The sequence below is a fragment of the Hyperolius riggenbachi genome, chromosome 6, assembly GCF_040937935.1.
Source record: "Hyperolius riggenbachi isolate aHypRig1 chromosome 6, aHypRig1.pri, whole genome shotgun sequence".
NCBI classification, from domain to species: Eukaryota; Metazoa; Chordata; class Amphibia; order Anura; family Hyperoliidae; genus Hyperolius; species Hyperolius riggenbachi.
In genome coordinates this window covers 99,574,066-99,592,432 of record NC_090651.1, presented here as the reverse complement: position 1 = coordinate 99,592,432, position 18,367 = coordinate 99,574,066, and the positions used below count along the sequence as shown (strand labels likewise).

The following is an 18,367-nucleotide window of genomic DNA, read 5'->3' as shown; positions in this document are numbered from 1 at the left end:
ATAAATAAACATTGATTTTAAATGATAATTTTAACCCCTTTACCAAGTGAACTACTTCACCACTAAGGGGGTTTTCCCCTTATGGACCAGATAATTTTTTACCTTTCAGCACCGCTCCCTTTTATTTGCCAATAACTTTATCACTATTTATCACACTAAAATGATCTATACCTTATTTTGTTTGCCACCAATTAGGCATTCTTTAGGCAGTACATTTTGCTAAGAATCAGTTTTATTGTGTATACATTTTAAAGGGAATATTAGGAAAACAAAAAAAATCAGTATTTAAATATTCTATTTTTAAAATAATATGTTACTGTAATTAAAATCCACAAATTTTATTTACCCATTTTTCCTAGTTATTACAATATTTAAATGATGTCCCTTGTACAATGTATGACAACAGTATTTTATTTGGTTTTGGTTTTCTCATTGTACTCTACAGATAATAAAAAGCCCTGATTTGTAAAAATAACAATAATATATCCGTATAGCATACATATATAAAAAGCTAAGTTCCTAACCTAACGTATAGTTGTTGTTTTTTTCCAGGTTTATTTTTTTTTCAGGGGGGGGGGGGAGGAGGGGGGGCAACTATGAATAAGTTAATGCGCTAGGAGTATGATTTTTTTTTAAATAAAAATACATATAATAAAAGTAATTTTTACCACTTGATGGTACCTTACTGCTTAGGAAGCTGAATCACAGCTTCCTAAGCTAAAATAAAACCAGAAGTTAGTGGGAATTTTTTAGACATTCATTGAATTAACATTGCATGCACACCACCCGTTTGCTGCAGAAGACGAGTATCTATGCCTCTGAGACAGGAGCAGTCTCTTCCCTCGGAGTGTAGATATACTAGGTATACTGGTTAAATTATTTTGTTAGCATTTAACCACTTGAAGACCACAGTCGTAAACCCCCCTAAAACTAGGCTATTTTTTCATAATATGCCACTGCAGCTTTAAGGCCAAACTGCAGGGCCGCACAACACAGCACACTAGCGACCCCCCCCTTTTCCCCCCACTAACAGAGCTCTCTGTTGGTGGGGTCTGATTGCCCCCCAAATGTGTGGGTTTTTTTTATAAATATTTATTTGTTTATTTTTTTAACATTGTTCAAAAAAATGTTTTATTTTTTTTCAAACCCCTCCCTCCCCCCAGCCGGCCAATCCTTGCGATCGGCTGTCATAAGCTTCTGCCTATGAGAGCCGTTCGCTCTCAAGTGCCCCAGGGGGACAGCCGTGTGACACAGATCGCAGCGCTGTACATGTAAATATACGGCGGTTACGCCGACTAATAGTCTCCCGAGCGGCTCGGAGACTGAAGGAGGGGTGGAGCTCCACCTCCAGGGCAGGAGATGCACACAATCTTCTGCAAACTGCAGCCCCAGGACTTGACGCCAAGTGGCGTTAGGCGGTCCTGGGGCTGCCACGCATGTTGGTAGTTAAGGCATTAGGGGTTTATAGCCAAAGGACTTAGCTTTTCCTCTCTCTTCACAGTCCAAGAGCAAATGTGGGTAGGGTGGATGTAGGCAACGAGGAATGAGCCAACATTTTATGCTGCATCTGCAACACTTTGTATAAAAGTATTGTTAAGGTCTACTGACATTTTGGGTTTTGGTGCAAGGTAAGAAAAGTAAGAAAGTTATAGAATATACTGTGGAACCTTGATTTGTGAGCATAATTTGTTCTGGAGCTTGTAATCCAAAGCACTCTTATTTAAAAACAAATTTCCCCATAAGAATTTATGGAAACCCAATGGTTAGTTCCACAACCCAAAAACAGTTATAGTAAAACAGTATAAAATAAAAATATAAACAAGACTTTCACTATAACTAACATAATCATTGCTATCTGTTGGCTTCCCCAAACTTTTTTTTGTGTAGCTTTAATAAGGGACTTACCCAATGACAGTTACTATTGAGGATTTTGTAGAAATGTGACTTTGCACAGTCTCTACACTCTACACAATTAAGTACAATCCTGCAGCCCCAAAGGGAAAAGAACTATTGGCTCAGATGTGATGACGTGACGTGTGTATACTTTTTTGCTTGTATATGAAGTCAAAATTTCACAAAAATGTTAGCAAAGCGTTCTTAAACCAAGTTACTCTCAATCCAAGATTTTACTGTATTTAATTTGTTTTCCAGAATATTAACGGATTAACTAATATTTCAGAATTCATAAATACCGGACTTTTATAATAGTTTATTATTATTATTATTTAGTATTTATATAGCGCCGACATCTTTCGCAGCTCTGTACAGAGTATATAGTCTGGTCACTAACTGTCCCTCAAAGGAGCTCACAATCTAATCCCTACTATAGTCATATGTGTATGTATGCATCATGTCGTGTATGTATTGTAGTCTAAGGCTAATTTAGGGGGAAGCCAATTAACTTATCTGTATGTTTTTGGTATGTGGGAGGAAACCGGAGTGGCTGGAGAAAACCCACGCAGACACGGGGAGAACATACAAACTCTTTGCAGATAGTACCCTGGCTGGGATTAGAACCTGGGACCCAGCGCTGCATGGCAAGAGCGCTAACCACTACGCCACCGTGCTGCCCCTTTGAGTGCTTTTTAGTCTTTGGATAGTAATGCAGAACTGAAGTAAAACGTGTCGTAAACTACGTTATGATGTCACGCTTACCAAAACACTGGTTAATGCGTTTAAGTCCAAGTTGTCCTTTTTAAGCTGTGAAAGAAGCAAAAACATTGCAATAAGGATCACAGTGTTCACGGATAAAAACAATTCACTGCCCTTTCATTTAACATATATCCTTCTCGCTGCTGCCACTTGCCGGGACCCTCGGAAAGATGCAGAAAAGGAGGACAGAAGGGCTGGCAGTGGCACTCAATGTGGCAAAGTACAGTAGAATAACGTAGCCTCCACGTGCTCACAACAAGTAACAAGTTGTATAATTGTAAGTAGAGAAATCACGCTGAGCACTGGGGAGTTGACCTCACCCCTCACACACTTTGTTTTTGATGTACCAACTGAAATAAAATATGCAAGCAGCAACTCCTCGGAGCCCAGCGTAATATCTCTACTTACAATTACTGTCTGAAATATTCAGGCCGCTCTACTCTTCATGCATGCACTAAGCCGTGCGGCCAATAAGCAATCATAGCCACACCTACATAGTAGCACAGAGCCACTTGTGCATGAGCAGATCTGGCTTACTACACAGGCGCGGCAGTACTCACATAAGCCCAGTACAGCTGCGCTTGTGCACGAAGAGGACCGTGGCCCAGATCTTCAATCCAACAAGTTCTAGTCAGATTTCTCTTTGGGGTCTGTAAGCAGCAATGGAGGTCCAGAGAATGACATGGGAAGCCTCTATGGGATCCAGAGGCCTTCCTATTCTTAGGTAAGTATGTGTTTTTTGAACCGAGGATAGCCTTGGGTATAGTTTAAGGGCATATTACTAAGGACATAAACATCTTTTTTATGTTACCATGCCTCATTATTTGGCACAGAGGTACTAATTATTTATCACTTTGTGAAATTCTTCTTTAATCTTCCAGCAACCCGCTAACATCTCCCCAGCATACTGCTATCCAGAGTGTTGTTGGAAGATCATTTCAGGTGACAAATATCTGAGGTCTGGACAATGCTAAACCCCTCCTTGTAAAGATATCCCAAGATATCCAGGGGCTTCCCAGCTGCACAGGAATGTATTGGGGATACCTGCAGCTACTCACCTGCTGGCTGAAGTATTATTATAGTCTCATTTGTGATGTGAAAGGTTTAAAAAGAATTTTGGGAGTAATGTCACAGCACATAATTCATACCTGACATAAGTCAAGTTTCAGGGCCGTTTGTACTGCCTTATCAGATACTGTCTGTAAGATAAAACAAAGATTAAATTCAGAAAAATTCATAGGAAATACATATTTAATCATCAATGGTGGCATCTGCTGTAAAAATGACTCCGGGTTGTATAATGTCACAATTATTCTGATTTTGCTAAATGGTTAAACCCAACTCCACAGTTTCAGGCAATAATATTTAAGTTTTGGATAGTGTGGGAAATCTGTTTTAGAACTTTACTACTGTCTTCTAAGCCCCATGGGCTACTACAGTGGTGGTAACTGCATATCCAAAACTAAAAATACTGATCATGTTACCTACTAATACTGATCTACTGTATGTATAATACATCATGCTGAGACCAACAAAAATTGCTCCTCCCCATGTGTTGCCACTGAGAGTCATGCCTACTGATTACACATGTTACACTCAACTGCATCTAAATAAACAAACACAGTTCAGTGCAGCTGATTTCTGCAGTATTTCTTTGTGGAATGAACAGTTTTCAGTTTGTTCTTTGCAAGAGCTCGGGTCCACTTTAAAGTGAACCCGAACAGAAAACAAACTATTGAGATAAACAACTAGGTCTGTCCTCCTAAAATGACTTTTTTTAGATAGCTCAAGGGTTTATTTTATGTAAAAACATTTACAAAGCAGATTTAATGTTTTACCATTTCTGCTCAATTACAGTGTCTCAAGAGTCCTAGAGCAAAAATACATGAACTATTGACCTTTTTATCTTGCATCTTGTAATCAGAAGCTTAGTTATCTGCGTAGGAAAGTGTTTTATAGCTGTGATTTGTTATCAGTGAGCCGATTGAGTCCCAACGGGAGAAAAACTATCAGTTCCATAGCTGGATATGAAATCTTTACGCAGGGAAAAAAGGAAAGGAGCATAGCAGAAGTGTCTGTATGCTTGCCACTGTACATACACATGCAGACAGAGGCGCTGTACTTGGCTACACTACTGCTGGGTTACTCCTATCTGTATTATTGCCTGAGGAAGCAGGCTAGAGACCTGCAAAATGTGTTGCATTTGTTCTGTAGTACGAATTAAATCTTGTTTAAACCATACATAGTGGTTGTGTTTGGTTTTGGGGAGGTAAGACCCCCAACTTTTATCTGTTTTTACTTATGTTCAGTTTTTACTCTGCTGGCGCCTCTGCTTCCATTGCAATTATTGTTATCCACCTGGTGGATAAGTTGCCTTCCGCTGCCTGCACATGGCAAGTTTATCATTGTTACAGAAAGCAACCAAAGACATACAACAAAAATTGTTCAAGTGATACATAATGACTAACTGTACAAGATTTTTCTGCAAGCTTTCTACACTTTAAAGTTTCTTCTTCAGGCATGTTTCAGCCTGAAGAAGAAACTTAAAGAGAACCCGAGGTGGCATTGCATTACGTTAGTGGGGCACAGAGGCTGGTTGTGCACACTAACACCAGCCTCTGTTGCCCCATCGTGTGCCTCAAAGAACCCCCTGCTCGCTGCTATACTCCCCGCAGTGCTGGCGACACTCAGCGCGTCGCCAGCACAATGTTTACCCTAGCGCTGTCTGTCAGCGCTGCTCCCCCGCCTCCTCCGCATCGCCGTTACCCGCCCTCGTCCCTTCCCTCCAATCAGCGGGAGGGAAGGGACACGGGCGGGTAGCGGCGATGCGGAGGAGGCGGGGGAGCTGCGCTGACAGACAGCGCTTAGGTAAACATTGTGCTGGCGACACGCTGCGTGTCGCCAGCACTGCGGGGGTATAGCGGCGAGCAGGGGGGTCTTTGAGGCACACGATGGGGCAACAGAGGCTGGTGTTAGTGTGCTCAACCAGCCTCTGTGCCCCACTAACGTAATGCAATGCCACCTCGGGTTCTCTTTAAGGTTCTGAAAGCATGCAGAGAAAATCTTGTAATTGAAAGGTAAAATAATGTGCTTGGAGGTTTACTTGAAACAGTTCTCTATTTATGCTTTTAACAAACAGAATTGAATTAATGTAAATTATCAGTTTAACTTCTTATATCATATTTTTGTTTTGATAGTTTGCAAAATATTGTTTTAACTTTTTATACGTTTTTTCTTTTCCATTTTAATAACATGTAAATTATCATTTTAATTTCTTATAGCATTTTTACATTTGTTTTGAGAGTTATAATTTTGTTAATTATCGGTGTTTTTTTTTTGTATTAACCTTATTTTAAGCTGAGAAAGGGGGTTTTTAGGTTTAGGCATCAGGAAGAGGATTTTAGGGTTAGGCACCAGCTAGGGGGGAGGGGGAGTCTTAAGGTTAGGCACCACCAGGGGAGTCTTAGGGTTAGGCACCACCAGGGGAGTCTTAGGGTTAGGCACCAGCTAGGGGAGTCTTAGGATTAGGCACCACCAGGGGGTTCTAAGGGTTAGGGATAGGTAGAGGGAGGGTTCTGTGTGAGAGTAGGGTGAGGTGGTTTAGTTGTAGTCAAATATTGGTAATATTTACCAATGTTTTACTATAGTTATTACAACTGTACATATATTTTTAGTTTTCATTGTTATAGATGATATTTTCAGATTTTATTACATGAACAAAAGATACAAATATTGTAATATACAATATTATAACATGTTGGCTATAACACACGCCCTTTTTCAAGGAGCCCTTATTTGATGTACGCTTAATTATCAGTTTACCACAGAAAAGAAGAAGAACACAGTAATTTTTCTACATAGGGCAGTATTAGGAACAGTGTTATATTAAAATCTAGTACATACGTTTGTTATTTTGCTCAAGCATGCTGGATTCAGCAGGGAATTGATCTGTAAGATATTGTGAAGTTACTAAGTAGTATTGTAATGTGTGCAGTTCAGGATACATAAAATATTACTGCAATGCAAGTATGATTCTGCACTTCATTGCCTGAAAACAATCAAGGAAATTAAAGTACATTGTACTAAAAATAAAAGTCTATAAAGTAAAATGAGAAAGATTTTAATTGAATTTCAAAATGAATTATTGTGATAACAATAGCTCACTGTTACCATCTAGTTCCTCCACCAAATCATATGTCTCCATTTAAACCATACCTGTTACAAATCTGAGAAGAAAAGTGATGAAAACGTAACCCACGTGTCACTTTTAGTGAGATCTGTGTGTCAACTATAAACAGCAACTTCAGGGATCTATGCGCTGAAATGTTGACTTTTCATGGATAAGGAGCTTGGTTCCACCTTTCCTATATCTCAGGCTTTCTTACTGCTCTTTTATATTTTTATATTATTTTTAAATAGTGTAAAAAGCGGTTACAAACTTATGGGGATTTTCGCTGCTTTTTCTTTCGCCACTGGAGAATCTCCTTTCACTTCCTGTCTCTGGGACCACTATGGGAATTTGTGACATTAGAATGAAAACTGGTATTCATGGGAACAGGAAATGGGAGTACACTACAATAACTAGATGGTGGATTTTAACTCTTCTCCTCTTTACAGATTTGTATTTATGTATTTATTTATTTATTGCTTTCTCTGGGTACAGGTGGTATTAGCAAAAACTAGCTCTTCACTGCCTTCACTCTCTGTTTTATGAAAGTTATTTCCGTGAGTGTGAGACAGACAATATTTTATATTTAAAATCACAGAACATTTTTTTTCAATATGTGAGGCCTTGTTTATACTACAAGAGATTTTCTAAGCCCTTTGTGATTTTAAAAGCTGTGTTCACACTGGAGTGATGTGATTTTGTAAAAATCCCCCATAGCATTGCATTACCAAGAGTTTTTCAAAATCACTAGCGCTTAAACAGCTCTTGTAGTGTGAACAAGTCCTAAGAGTCAAAGTCAGTCATTTATGTAAGAAGAAAGCGTGATTTATTCAGAGAAGTATTTTCTTACCAAATTACATGCATCGGTCACTATATTATCTGCAATCCCAAGTTGCTTCTAGAATATAAGAAAAATTTGTTATGTTTCTTTATTTTTTATTTTTTCTTATAACAGACTTTTTGAGTACTGTCAATCCCTATTAGCCTGACACAAACACACATGGGAGGTCTGTGCTAAACAGCTCTACTGGGAAATCAGGCAATGTTATGTTTTTATTTTGGACAGAGCAAAGGATATTTTAAACTTTTCAATGGTTCTTATTACAATTTCATAGCTACAGAAATATATATATAAAAAAAGTATATTTGCATTATTAAAAGCTATGAAGTACAGTGGAAGTGAGGGTATATGGAGGCTGCCATATTGATTTCCTTTTAAGCATTACCAGTTGCCTAGCTATCTTGCTGATCCTCTGACTCTAAAATAGTTTTCTATATATCATGAACAAGCATGCAGCAGATCAGGTGTTTCTGACATTATTGTCAGAGCTGACAAGATTAGCTGCATGCTTGTTTCTGGTGTGATTCAGACACTACTGCAGCCAAATAGATCAGCAGGGCTGCCAGGCAACTGGTATTGTTTAAAGGAAATAACTATGGCAGTCTCCATATACTTCTCGTTTCAGGTTGCTTTTTAAGCCTAATCTTTTACTCTATGTTAGCTCTCTTCTATTTGACACTCTGGGCCATATCCTATTAAAGGTGATAAGTAGCTTGGAGATGCGAGCTAATTATCACCTTGCCATCACGTGAGGATTACTGGCTAATCCTATTGTCGCTTTCCTTAGTGCGATGGCTGATTACTAGAGAGCATTACTCAGCAAAAGCCTGAGCAACGCTCCCTTTTCCTAGACGAAGGGGAGTGAAGTTTTATGTTGTGGCGCTGTCCTTCAGCACCACGGCCTCGCTCCCCAGAGATGTGCGCAAACCCTCCGAACATCCGCCACCATCTTCCACCACTGCATCTGGGGTCTCCATTAATAAGGAGACCCCCAGAGCATTCAGTTGGGCTGCCGCATATTGGCGAAGCCCCCCACAGCTGCGTCGTCACCCATTACCACTTTACCTACCACCACTAAACACCCTCTGCCTCTCGCTGCAAGTCCCGATGCTGTAATTACAGTCTATCTGTAATAGTCTTTCATGAAAATCCATTTAATTGCCACAGTTTAGATTAACTTCCAAGAAACTTTACACATGCCATGCCTGGATGATTTTCCCCACTAGCTCCTAACAGGTACCCAAGAGGTTAAACACACACGGCCTAAGGTACTCAGGGGATGCCTGTTTTGTTCCGTTGTCACTCTGCTGCTGTGCTGCTGCCTAAGGGGTTTAAAAGCTTGTCCCGCCAGTGAAGGCTGCGGGTCCTATCAGATTTGATCAGTCAGACTTGCAGGAGAATGGGCTGATTCTATTAGCTCCCTGCGTCTGTCAATCACAGCTGCACCTGCTTCTGCTAGTGAGTCACGCTCCCACAGTCTACTCTCCACATTCTTTTCACCACTTCAAAGCAGCTGGTATTGCTTTGTGGCTTTATCGCTCCTTGGGCTTGATTCACTAAACCGTGGTAACTCATATCACGGCCGTTTTAGCGTGCATTTGTACGTTTGCGCGCGATCGCGAATTATTGCGCGCAATCGCAAATGTTCACGCACAATCATGCATTTTCGCTTGAAAATGTTCACGTTTTCGTGCGAAAATTCTCAATTGAACGCGATAATTCACAATTGCGCGCAAATGCGTGTGAAAACGGCCATGATATGAGTTATAACAGTTTAGTAAATCAAGCCCCTTGTCTGCTTTATGAACTGACATTTACTAACATGTGTTGAGGTAATTACCGCACAAGTTGGTGATTTACCTCACTGCTCGGTAATTTTAGCTTTTCCTGCGGTAACAGGCTTTATGAATTGACATTTCCCTAACTGCTTGGTAAAGTCATCTGATTTCTGTATTGCCAAATGCGGTAATGCTTTATGAATTGACCCCATAATCGGCAGTGTGAGATGCAGACGCTTCCTGTGTGGGTGTGCTGACCACCCTCTACCAGCTTAGCATAAAGCACATATTATCCCAGGCAGCTGAGGAGGGCATAATGTTCAATAAGTTTTTATAAGGAGCTATACTAAAAGGCATTGAAGAATAGCACCTGTTAGGCGCGGTTCACATTAGCGTTTTTTTGCGGATTGGAACCGAAACGTATACTGTACAAACAGAACGGATGTGAATGGATCCAATGTTAACCTATGGATCCATTCACATGCGTCCGTTGGTACGGATACGTTCCGTACGTTTCAGTCCATGAATCGAAACAATGCTGAAGACCCTAATTTTCCGGACCGTTCTGCCTAGCGGAACGGATCAGGACAACAAATACTGCAGCATTGGGGCAATGGGAAACGGAACGTTTGTTAACACTAGTGAAGAAACGGACCGTTCCACGGGGGATGGGGGCATATGCCGACGCAAATCTATGGACGGGAGGGTGAGGGGAGGGCGCAGCAGCTGGGCGGGTGGGTGGGGGAGGGTTTATACATACCTAATTTTCAGTAGTAGCCGGCTGTAGAGGCTTCCGTCTTCTTCCGCGTCATGTGACAACATGACGCTTCATGTGAACCGGGCCTTAATTTGGGTGACCCATTTGTGGCAATACAAATATCTTTTGAATGGCACTAACTGTATAATATGGATTGATAGGTACATTGTGGCTCTACAGCCACACTAATTAGCAGCTTTGCAGCTGCTGTAATTAGTGGCTTTACATTCACTCAGGTAGGGAAGGGGGGGTTAGTGTTAGGTATAGCGCATAACACCTTTGTCTTGCAGCGCTTGATCCCTGGTTGGAATCTGACCAGGGCACTCTCTGCACAGAATTTGTATGTTCTCCTCATGTTTGCGTGGGTTTCCTCTGGGTACTCTGGTTTCTTCCCACATCCAAAACACATACAGATGAGTTAATTGGCTTCCCACTAAAAAATGGTGCTAGCCTACACTATGACAGACAGTTAAAGGACACCTGAGGTGAAAATAAACCTATGAAATAAACAATTGTTTCTATCATCCTCCTCCTCCTAAAAATGACTTTTTAAGATATTCCACATTTTATTTATAATTTAAATTTACTTTTTAAGTATTTACTGTTTTATTGTATTTGCTTAATGACACATTCATTAAAGTATGCCAGAGCCAAAATTGACAAACTATTGACCCTTTTTATCTCATTCCTGCTCTCAGAAGCCATTTTCTGCTAGGAAAGTGTTTTATAGTTGTAAGATCTTATCAGTGAAGGTCACACTGTAGTCTGACCCAGTCCTGACTCACTTACATACCTGATGCTTAACTCTTTCAGGGACAGAAAGAAAAAAGGAACACAGCATAGTTATTTGTGTGCTATTTGTGTGCTAGGCACTGTACATACACATGTTTAGCTTATCATGTCACATGTCACCTCAGGTATCCTTTAAGTGACAAGACTATATACCCTGGACAGCACTGAATAAGATGTCTCTACTACATAAATACTACAGTAAACAATAATAAAATAATACTTATATAGGGAGAAGCTTAGTGTTGGGTGGAGATGAGGGCAGGTTAGTGTTATGCATACAGTAGATGGGGGGGGGGGGGGGGCTTAGTGTGAAAATTAGGTTACAGTGGAAAATAGTAGAATATCCGTCTTATTACCGGTATTCTACTATAGGTGTAGTAGAATATACAGTGGGTAAAATTATTCTACTATTGGTATTTCCTTGTGCCTATTTTAGCAATATCAATCACAGTGCTACACTAATGATTAACAAGGTTATATAAGGAAACTACAGTCAGCTGATGTTCCCTATTTATTCTCTGGCACTGCATAGTATGTTGGCACTTTATAAATAAAATAGGCGAATAATAATAGACTAATAAGGTTATGTAGGGGAATTACAGTCCATTTATCCTAGGGTAACAGCTGTACAAAAACTTTCAACTTACAGTAGTTCTTCCAAGTCCTTCAATAATTTTTTGTGCACCTTCTCCACTCTTGTCTACTAGTGGTTTCTAGAATGAAAAAAAGTATACACATTATGATCAAACCATCATATTGACCATTATCTAAATGTGCTGAAAAACTTTGAAGACCTAAATTCCCCACTGCCGTCATTATGACGTCATGCCTTCCACTTGTCCCAATTGTGACAAAATATTCCTGATCTCTAGATTGCTCAGGAATGAGGTTAAAGTAGAATCCCGCCTAAAACTTTTGGTATATAGAAAGAAAGATGTGAAAGCTTTAAGCTGTTGTTTATTTCTATCAGGTCTTAGATAAGAAATCCTTACAACAAAAGGTTTTCTCTGCTGTCTATTTAGTCATTGGAGAGCTTCTCCTGTACTTTCAGTCCTGTGGCATTACAGCAAGTGAGGGGGAAATTACAACAGCGGGACCACAAACTGCAATACAATAATGAAAGTGATCAGGGGAGGACTGGCTGGGGGGAAGGTGGGACATTTCCCCCCAGGCTACCTCTCTTAACGATTTAGGGCTGGTGCAGGGCCTGCTGCATTTCAGTTTTTTGAAGGCAATGTGAAACACTAGGCTAACTGAGGGAAATAAAAGTGCAATTAGGCCCAGTGCACACTAAAAACCTCTAGCAGATCTGCCAAACGCTAGAGGTTTTTGAAACAGATTTCAGAGCAATTCTAGGCATGTTTAGAGACGTTTTCTAAACATGCCTAGCGTTTTTTGGAGCGTTTTTATGTAGCAGATTACAAATATTGTTACAGTAAAAGCTGTTACTGAACAGCTTCTGTAACAAAAATGCCTGGAAAACTGCTCTGATGTAGCGTTTTTCAGAGCTGTTTCCTATACTTTAACATTGAGGCAGAAACGCCTCAGAAATCTAAAAAATGCTGCAGCCCCCAAGTTTGCGTTTGTGGAAAAAACGACCCGCTCTGGTGTGCACCATCCCATTCACTTTCATTAGCCAAGCGGTTTTCCCCTGCAAGTGTTTTAAAAAACACTTCAGAACTGCTCTGGTGTGCACCAGCCCTTACAGAGCAATTAGAGGAGGGGTACGCTGGTAAGTGTACACAGCAAGATGCAGAGCAGAGACTTGCCTGGAGTGTCCGTAGAAAACAAATTACTGTGTGCTCTCTTACCATCAAAGCTCCCAACTGTCCCGCTTTTGAAGGAACAGTTCCTCTTTGGACACAAGTGTGTGTGGCCATACATCTGTAGACTTGGCAATCAGCCAACTGTTTTGATAATTACTATCGAATCCCAATTGATGATTTGACTGATTTCAGGCAGAAATTGGTCGAATTTGATATGATGGGAAATCTCAGGCTGAAGTGGCTGACCGGGTACACAGCTGTAATGGCGTGTGATAATCACCAATGACAGACATGGCGGAAAACCCTGGATATCTTCCCTCCAAATGTATTATGTGACCCCCGATGCCTGTGCATTTATACTTTACCTGTCACGCGGTCTTGCAAGTTTCCTTGCTATATTTCCGCATTGGCGTCCTAAATGACTACCGGCATATAGCAAGTAGGGCGCATGTATGAAGCCATTTGGGCTGGGGCTGCCATGATAACCGTCCTCTAGGTTGTGTTTTCCCCCCAGGCCAAATGGTCCCAGACCTCCCCTGAAAGTGATTCTGCTACTGACCCCATTTGCATGTAAATGAAACACAGTTAACAGCATGATCAGCAAGTGCTGTGAAAACATTTTAGAGACTTGTGAAAAATGCTCTGAGATGAGGATATCTTGCATAATTGAAAGGAGTTTTGAATCAGGATCATACCATTTATTGGCTAACTTAGAGATGAGTAAACAGTGAGCTTTCAGCTGTGTTTTTCAGTTTTGGTCAGGAACCAGTCCGACGAAGGCTTTTTATAAGCCGAAAGCTCACTGTTTACGCTTCTCTAAGTTAGCCAATAAATGGTATCATCCTGATTCAAAACTCCTTGCTTTTACTGATGGCTAACACGGTACAACACTCTACTGCTTCTACTTAGCATAATTGAGGAACTGTTTTATGTTTTATATTATCTGGATGAAAGTTTGTAGCTCAACATTCCTTTTTCTGTTCTGGGACTTTATACACAGGATCTCCTGTCCAGAGACGAAATTTCTGTATATACCTCATTTCACCCCAACCGTTGTCATGACAACTACCCATGAATTATTTTTGTTTTGTATGTACTAGAATATAAAATGCAATTAAGGGATTCTGAGTTTTGGAATTTAATATATTATCATTTTTGGTCAGTTACACCATATCCCTTGTATAAATATCCATCTGCCTTTATATATGTAAAAACCCTTTCAAGGCTTGCACCAATTAGCCCTAATAGGGAAAAAAAATTCAGACCTGACTCCATATGGCAATCAGAAAAGATTCCTGGATCAACACCGCTGGGAATGACCTAGTAATTACAGCCTTGGGTGTGCTTTAAAGCAAGGATGGCTATATGATGAATAGTTTTTCTTTATCAATAAAAAAAACCCTAAAAAGTGCATTACCACAAAAAAAGAAAGAAAAAAGATGAATGTGATGCATAAGTGGTGTGACCAACTTTTTGGCTTTAAAGAGAACCAGTTTCCCTAGGGAGGTTCTTGTCTGACATGTCTGACGATTGTGTCTGGTCACACTGACAAGTTTCAGGTGGCATTACCCCACAGTGATGCCACCTTCCAACATGCATGGTGGAAATAATTAATAAAATAGGATGTACATACATAGGTAGATTTGGAGCAGCACAGCTCCAATAAAATACAAAATGCTGCATTAGGAAAGTGTATAGGCTAACATGTATGTGGCCTGGCAGTTACACTCTCACAGAAAATAATGGAAGTGGTTTCTAGTCATTGTTACAATTATTTCAGCATTTTACAAAGCAAGGCACAAATTCCCATTCAACCAGAATGCACTGCAGACAGCGTGGGCACAAGCTTGCTTTAGATGTTTGATGCTTAAAACCACAGAAACAATTTCTTAAAATGCTTGCAAAGCACTTGAACGATGAGCAAAATGCTATGCATGGTTTTCAGGTATTTAGGTCATCATAGTGAGTTTTGCCTGAAGGTCTTACAACCACAAAAAGTATTTCCAGGATCAAAATCTGATGTAACCATATTTACATTTCTCTATAGAAAGAGGTGACTGACATTATTGTTCATGCTGTCTCTTGTCTATACAACAACCTACAGGCATTTATGGTACATTTTAAATATATATATATACATATGAATATATCTATATTATGTATCAGCAAACTTACTACTGTTAGACCAGCGAGCTTCTGAGTAATGCACTCAGTTTTAGTCTGTAAATTAATGAAAAATATTATATTAATACAGTCATTAGTTTATTAAAGTTCACTAAAATGTACTCTATTTTAATCCTTTCCAATCCATTTTCGCAATCACTCACATCCCCCCAGCACCTGCTGTTTTCTGCTGTGTGGCAGGAGGATGTGGGTGATCGCGGTTGTGCTGCAGCGGGGTGGGAGGTAGCTCCGCCCCAATCACTCACATCCCCCCAGCACCTGCTGTTTTCTGCTGTGTGGCAGGAGGATGTGGGTGATCGCGGTTGTGCTGCAGCGGGGTGGGAGGTAGCTCCGCCCCAATTGCACACACCCCTGCTTCTGAGTATTTTGAAGCCAGTGAAAATAATGCATGGTCTTCCAGAATGCTCTTGGTGGAGAATTCCACATAGTTAAACAGCCTAAGCTAAGCATCACTGGAAGGCTGGGGCTACATACCCCTATACAGGATCTTCTCAAAAAAATAGCATATTGTGATAAAGTTCATTATTTTCTGTAATGTACTGATAAACATTAGACTTTCATATATTTTAGATTCATTACACGCAACTGAAGTAGTTCAAGCCCTTTATTGTTTTAATATTGATGATTTTGGCATACAGCTCATGAAAACTGAAAATTCCTATCTCAAAAAATTAGCATATTTCATCCGACCAATAAAAGAAAAGTGTTTTTAAAACAAAAAAAGTCAACCTTCAAATAATGATGTTCAGTTATGCACTCAATACTTGGTCGGGAATCCTTTTGCAGAAATGACTGCTTCAATGCGGCGTGGCATGGAGGCAATCAGCCTGTGGCACTGCTCAGGTGTTATGGAGGCCCAGGAAGCTTCCATAGCGGCCTTACAGAGAGAGAACAACACTTCTCTCTCTGTAGGAAAAAATAAATGTCCTATGTGTACTTCAGGAGGAGGAAGCCTCTGGATCCTAATCAAGCTTTTCCTGTCCACCTCCGTCCCTCCATTCCAGCGCTGTCAGCCACTGAAAATCCAGGGCTCCAGCTTCATAAACATCCTGTGTGAGCCTCCTGAAGACGCAGTCGTGGCTTTCCTTCAGGCTCAGGCAGAAATAGCCGAGCCCAATCTGACCCGTGCGCGGTGTCTGCATCTGTGCGGATCCAATCATGCGCGGCATTTTCTGCCTGAGCTGGAAGGAAAGCCACGACTGCTTCTTCAGGAGGCTCACACAGGATTGTTATGATCCTGAAGCCCTGGCGGATCTTCGGCAGCTGACTTAGCTGAAATGGAGGGATGAAGGAGGATGGAAATGCCTCATTAGGATCCATAGGCTTCCCCCTCCTGAGGAAAGTACCCCATAGGGGCACATTATTTTCTTACAGATTATTTTTCACATATCTAACAATTATGGTCATTTTACCATGTATGGGAGCTTTGCTATTAAGAAGAAGAACCAGCCTCACATCTGTGCAGGAAAACACTGGCTGTATGAAACTCAGAATAGGCAAATTCTCTCTGGGCAAACCCCCTGAGCGTCCCTCAAGCAACTGTATGTTCCTAAATAACATATTTCCCCGTGATCATTGAACTGTGCTATTTCTCGTAAATCACATGACTTTCTGTAATTATGGTGACATATGATGATATACTGCGCATGAGCAAATTCTGTATTGAGTAAGATATAAGGAAAGCAATTGAAGTAAAGAACTAGCATATTGTGTGCTCACATTCTGTGTCTGTCTGTGTTCTGTTAACCATTTTATGTCCTGGCGCCAGGAACTTAAATAGTCTAAAAACATCTGATATCTGACAAGGCCGTGACATGAACTTACATAGCAACCACTCCTTTCACTGCTTAATTCGGCACGATTGACTTTAATATCATTTTCAAAACTGTTACAGACAATGATCGTAAGTTCAAGAAAATTATTGTGAGACTGCCAGAGGTGTTATTATTATTATTTTTCATTTATATAGCGTCAACATCTTCCATAGCATTCTTGCTCATCCCTAGTACTATTAGTTATTATTAGTGTTGGGCGAACATCTAGATGTTCGGGTTCGGGCCGAACAGGCCGAACATGTCCGCGATGTTCGGGTGTTCGACCCGAACTCCGAACATAATGGAAGTCAATGGGGACCCGAACTTTTGTGCTTTGTAAAGCCTCCTTACATGCTACATACCCCAAATTTACAGGGTATGTGCACCTTGGGAGTGGGTACAAGAGGAAAAAAAATTTTAGCAAAAAGAGCTTATAGTTTTTGAGAAAATCGATTTTAAAGTTTCAAAGGGAAAACTGTCTTTTAAATGCGGGAAATGTCTGTTTTCTTTGCACAGGTAACATGCTTTTTGTCGGCATGCAGTCATAAATGTAATACATATAAGAGGTTCCAGGAAAAGGGACCGGTAATGCTAACCCAGCAGCAGCACACGTGATGGAACAGGAGGAGGGTGGCGCAGGAGGAGAAGGCCACGCTTTGAGACACAACAACCCAGGCCTTGCATGAGGACAAGAAGCGTGCGGATAGCATGCTTTGTACCACCATGCAGTCATAAATGTAATAAAGATAAGTGGTTCAATAAACAGGGACCACGCGGCAACGCTAACCCAGCAGCAGCACACGTGATGGAACAGGAGGAGGCGCAGGAGGAGAAGGCCACGCTTTGTGAGACACAACAACCCAGGCCTTGCATGAGGACAAAAAGCGTGCGGAGAGCATGCTTTGTACCGCCATGTAGTCATAAATGTAATAAAGATAAGAGGTTCAATAAACAGGGACCACGCGGCAACGCTAACCCAGCAGCAGCAGCAGCAGCAGCACACGTGATGGAACAGGAGGAGGCGCAGGAGGAGAAGGCCACGCTTTGTGAGACACAACAACCCAGGCCTTGCATGAGGACAAAAAGCGTGCGGATAGCATGCTTTGTACCGCCATGTAGTCATAAATGTAATAAAGATAAGAGGTTCCATAAACAGGGACCGGCAACGGTAACCCAGCAGCAGCAGCAGCAGCAGCAGCACACGTGATGGAACAGGAGGAGGCGCAGGAGGAGAAGGCCACGCTTTGTGAGACACAACAACCCAGGCCTTGCATGAGGACAAAAAGCGTGCGGATAGCATGCTTTGTACCGCCATGTAGTCATAAATGTAATAAAGATAAGAGGTTCAATAAACAGGGACCACGCGGCAACGCTAACCCAGCAGCAGCAGCAGCAGCAGCACACGTGATGGAACAGGAGGAGGCGCAGGAGGAGAAGGCCACGCTTTGTGAGACACAACAACCCAGGCCTTGCATGAGGACAAAAAGCGTGCGGATAGCATGCTTTGTACCGCCATGTAGTCATAAATGTAATAAAGATAAGAGGTTCCATAAACAGGGACCACGCGGCAACGGTAACCCAGCAGCAGCAGCAGCAGCAGCAGCACACGTGATGG

General features: G+C 41.2%; 1 protein-coding gene across 1 annotated transcript in view; it reads right to left on the bottom strand.

Annotated features, from left to right (window-relative positions):
* LOC137522500 (uncharacterized) overlaps window positions 1–18,367 on the bottom strand; it is a 58,048-nt gene that overhangs the window by 18,228 nt on the left and 21,453 nt on the right. Inside the window, exons 5-10 of the mRNA XM_068242572.1 lie at window positions 14,930–14,974; window positions 11,636–11,701; window positions 7,671–7,718; window positions 6,556–6,600; window positions 3,801–3,851; window positions 2,656–2,700 (exon numbers count right to left, since the gene is read on the bottom strand). Coding sequence (XP_068098673.1) covers window positions 2,656–2,700; window positions 3,801–3,851; window positions 6,556–6,600; window positions 7,671–7,718; window positions 11,636–11,701; window positions 14,930–14,974 — 300 coding nt within the window. The remainder of the gene's footprint in view (window positions 1–2,655; window positions 2,701–3,800; window positions 3,852–6,555; window positions 6,601–7,670; window positions 7,719–11,635; window positions 11,702–14,929; window positions 14,975–18,367) is intronic.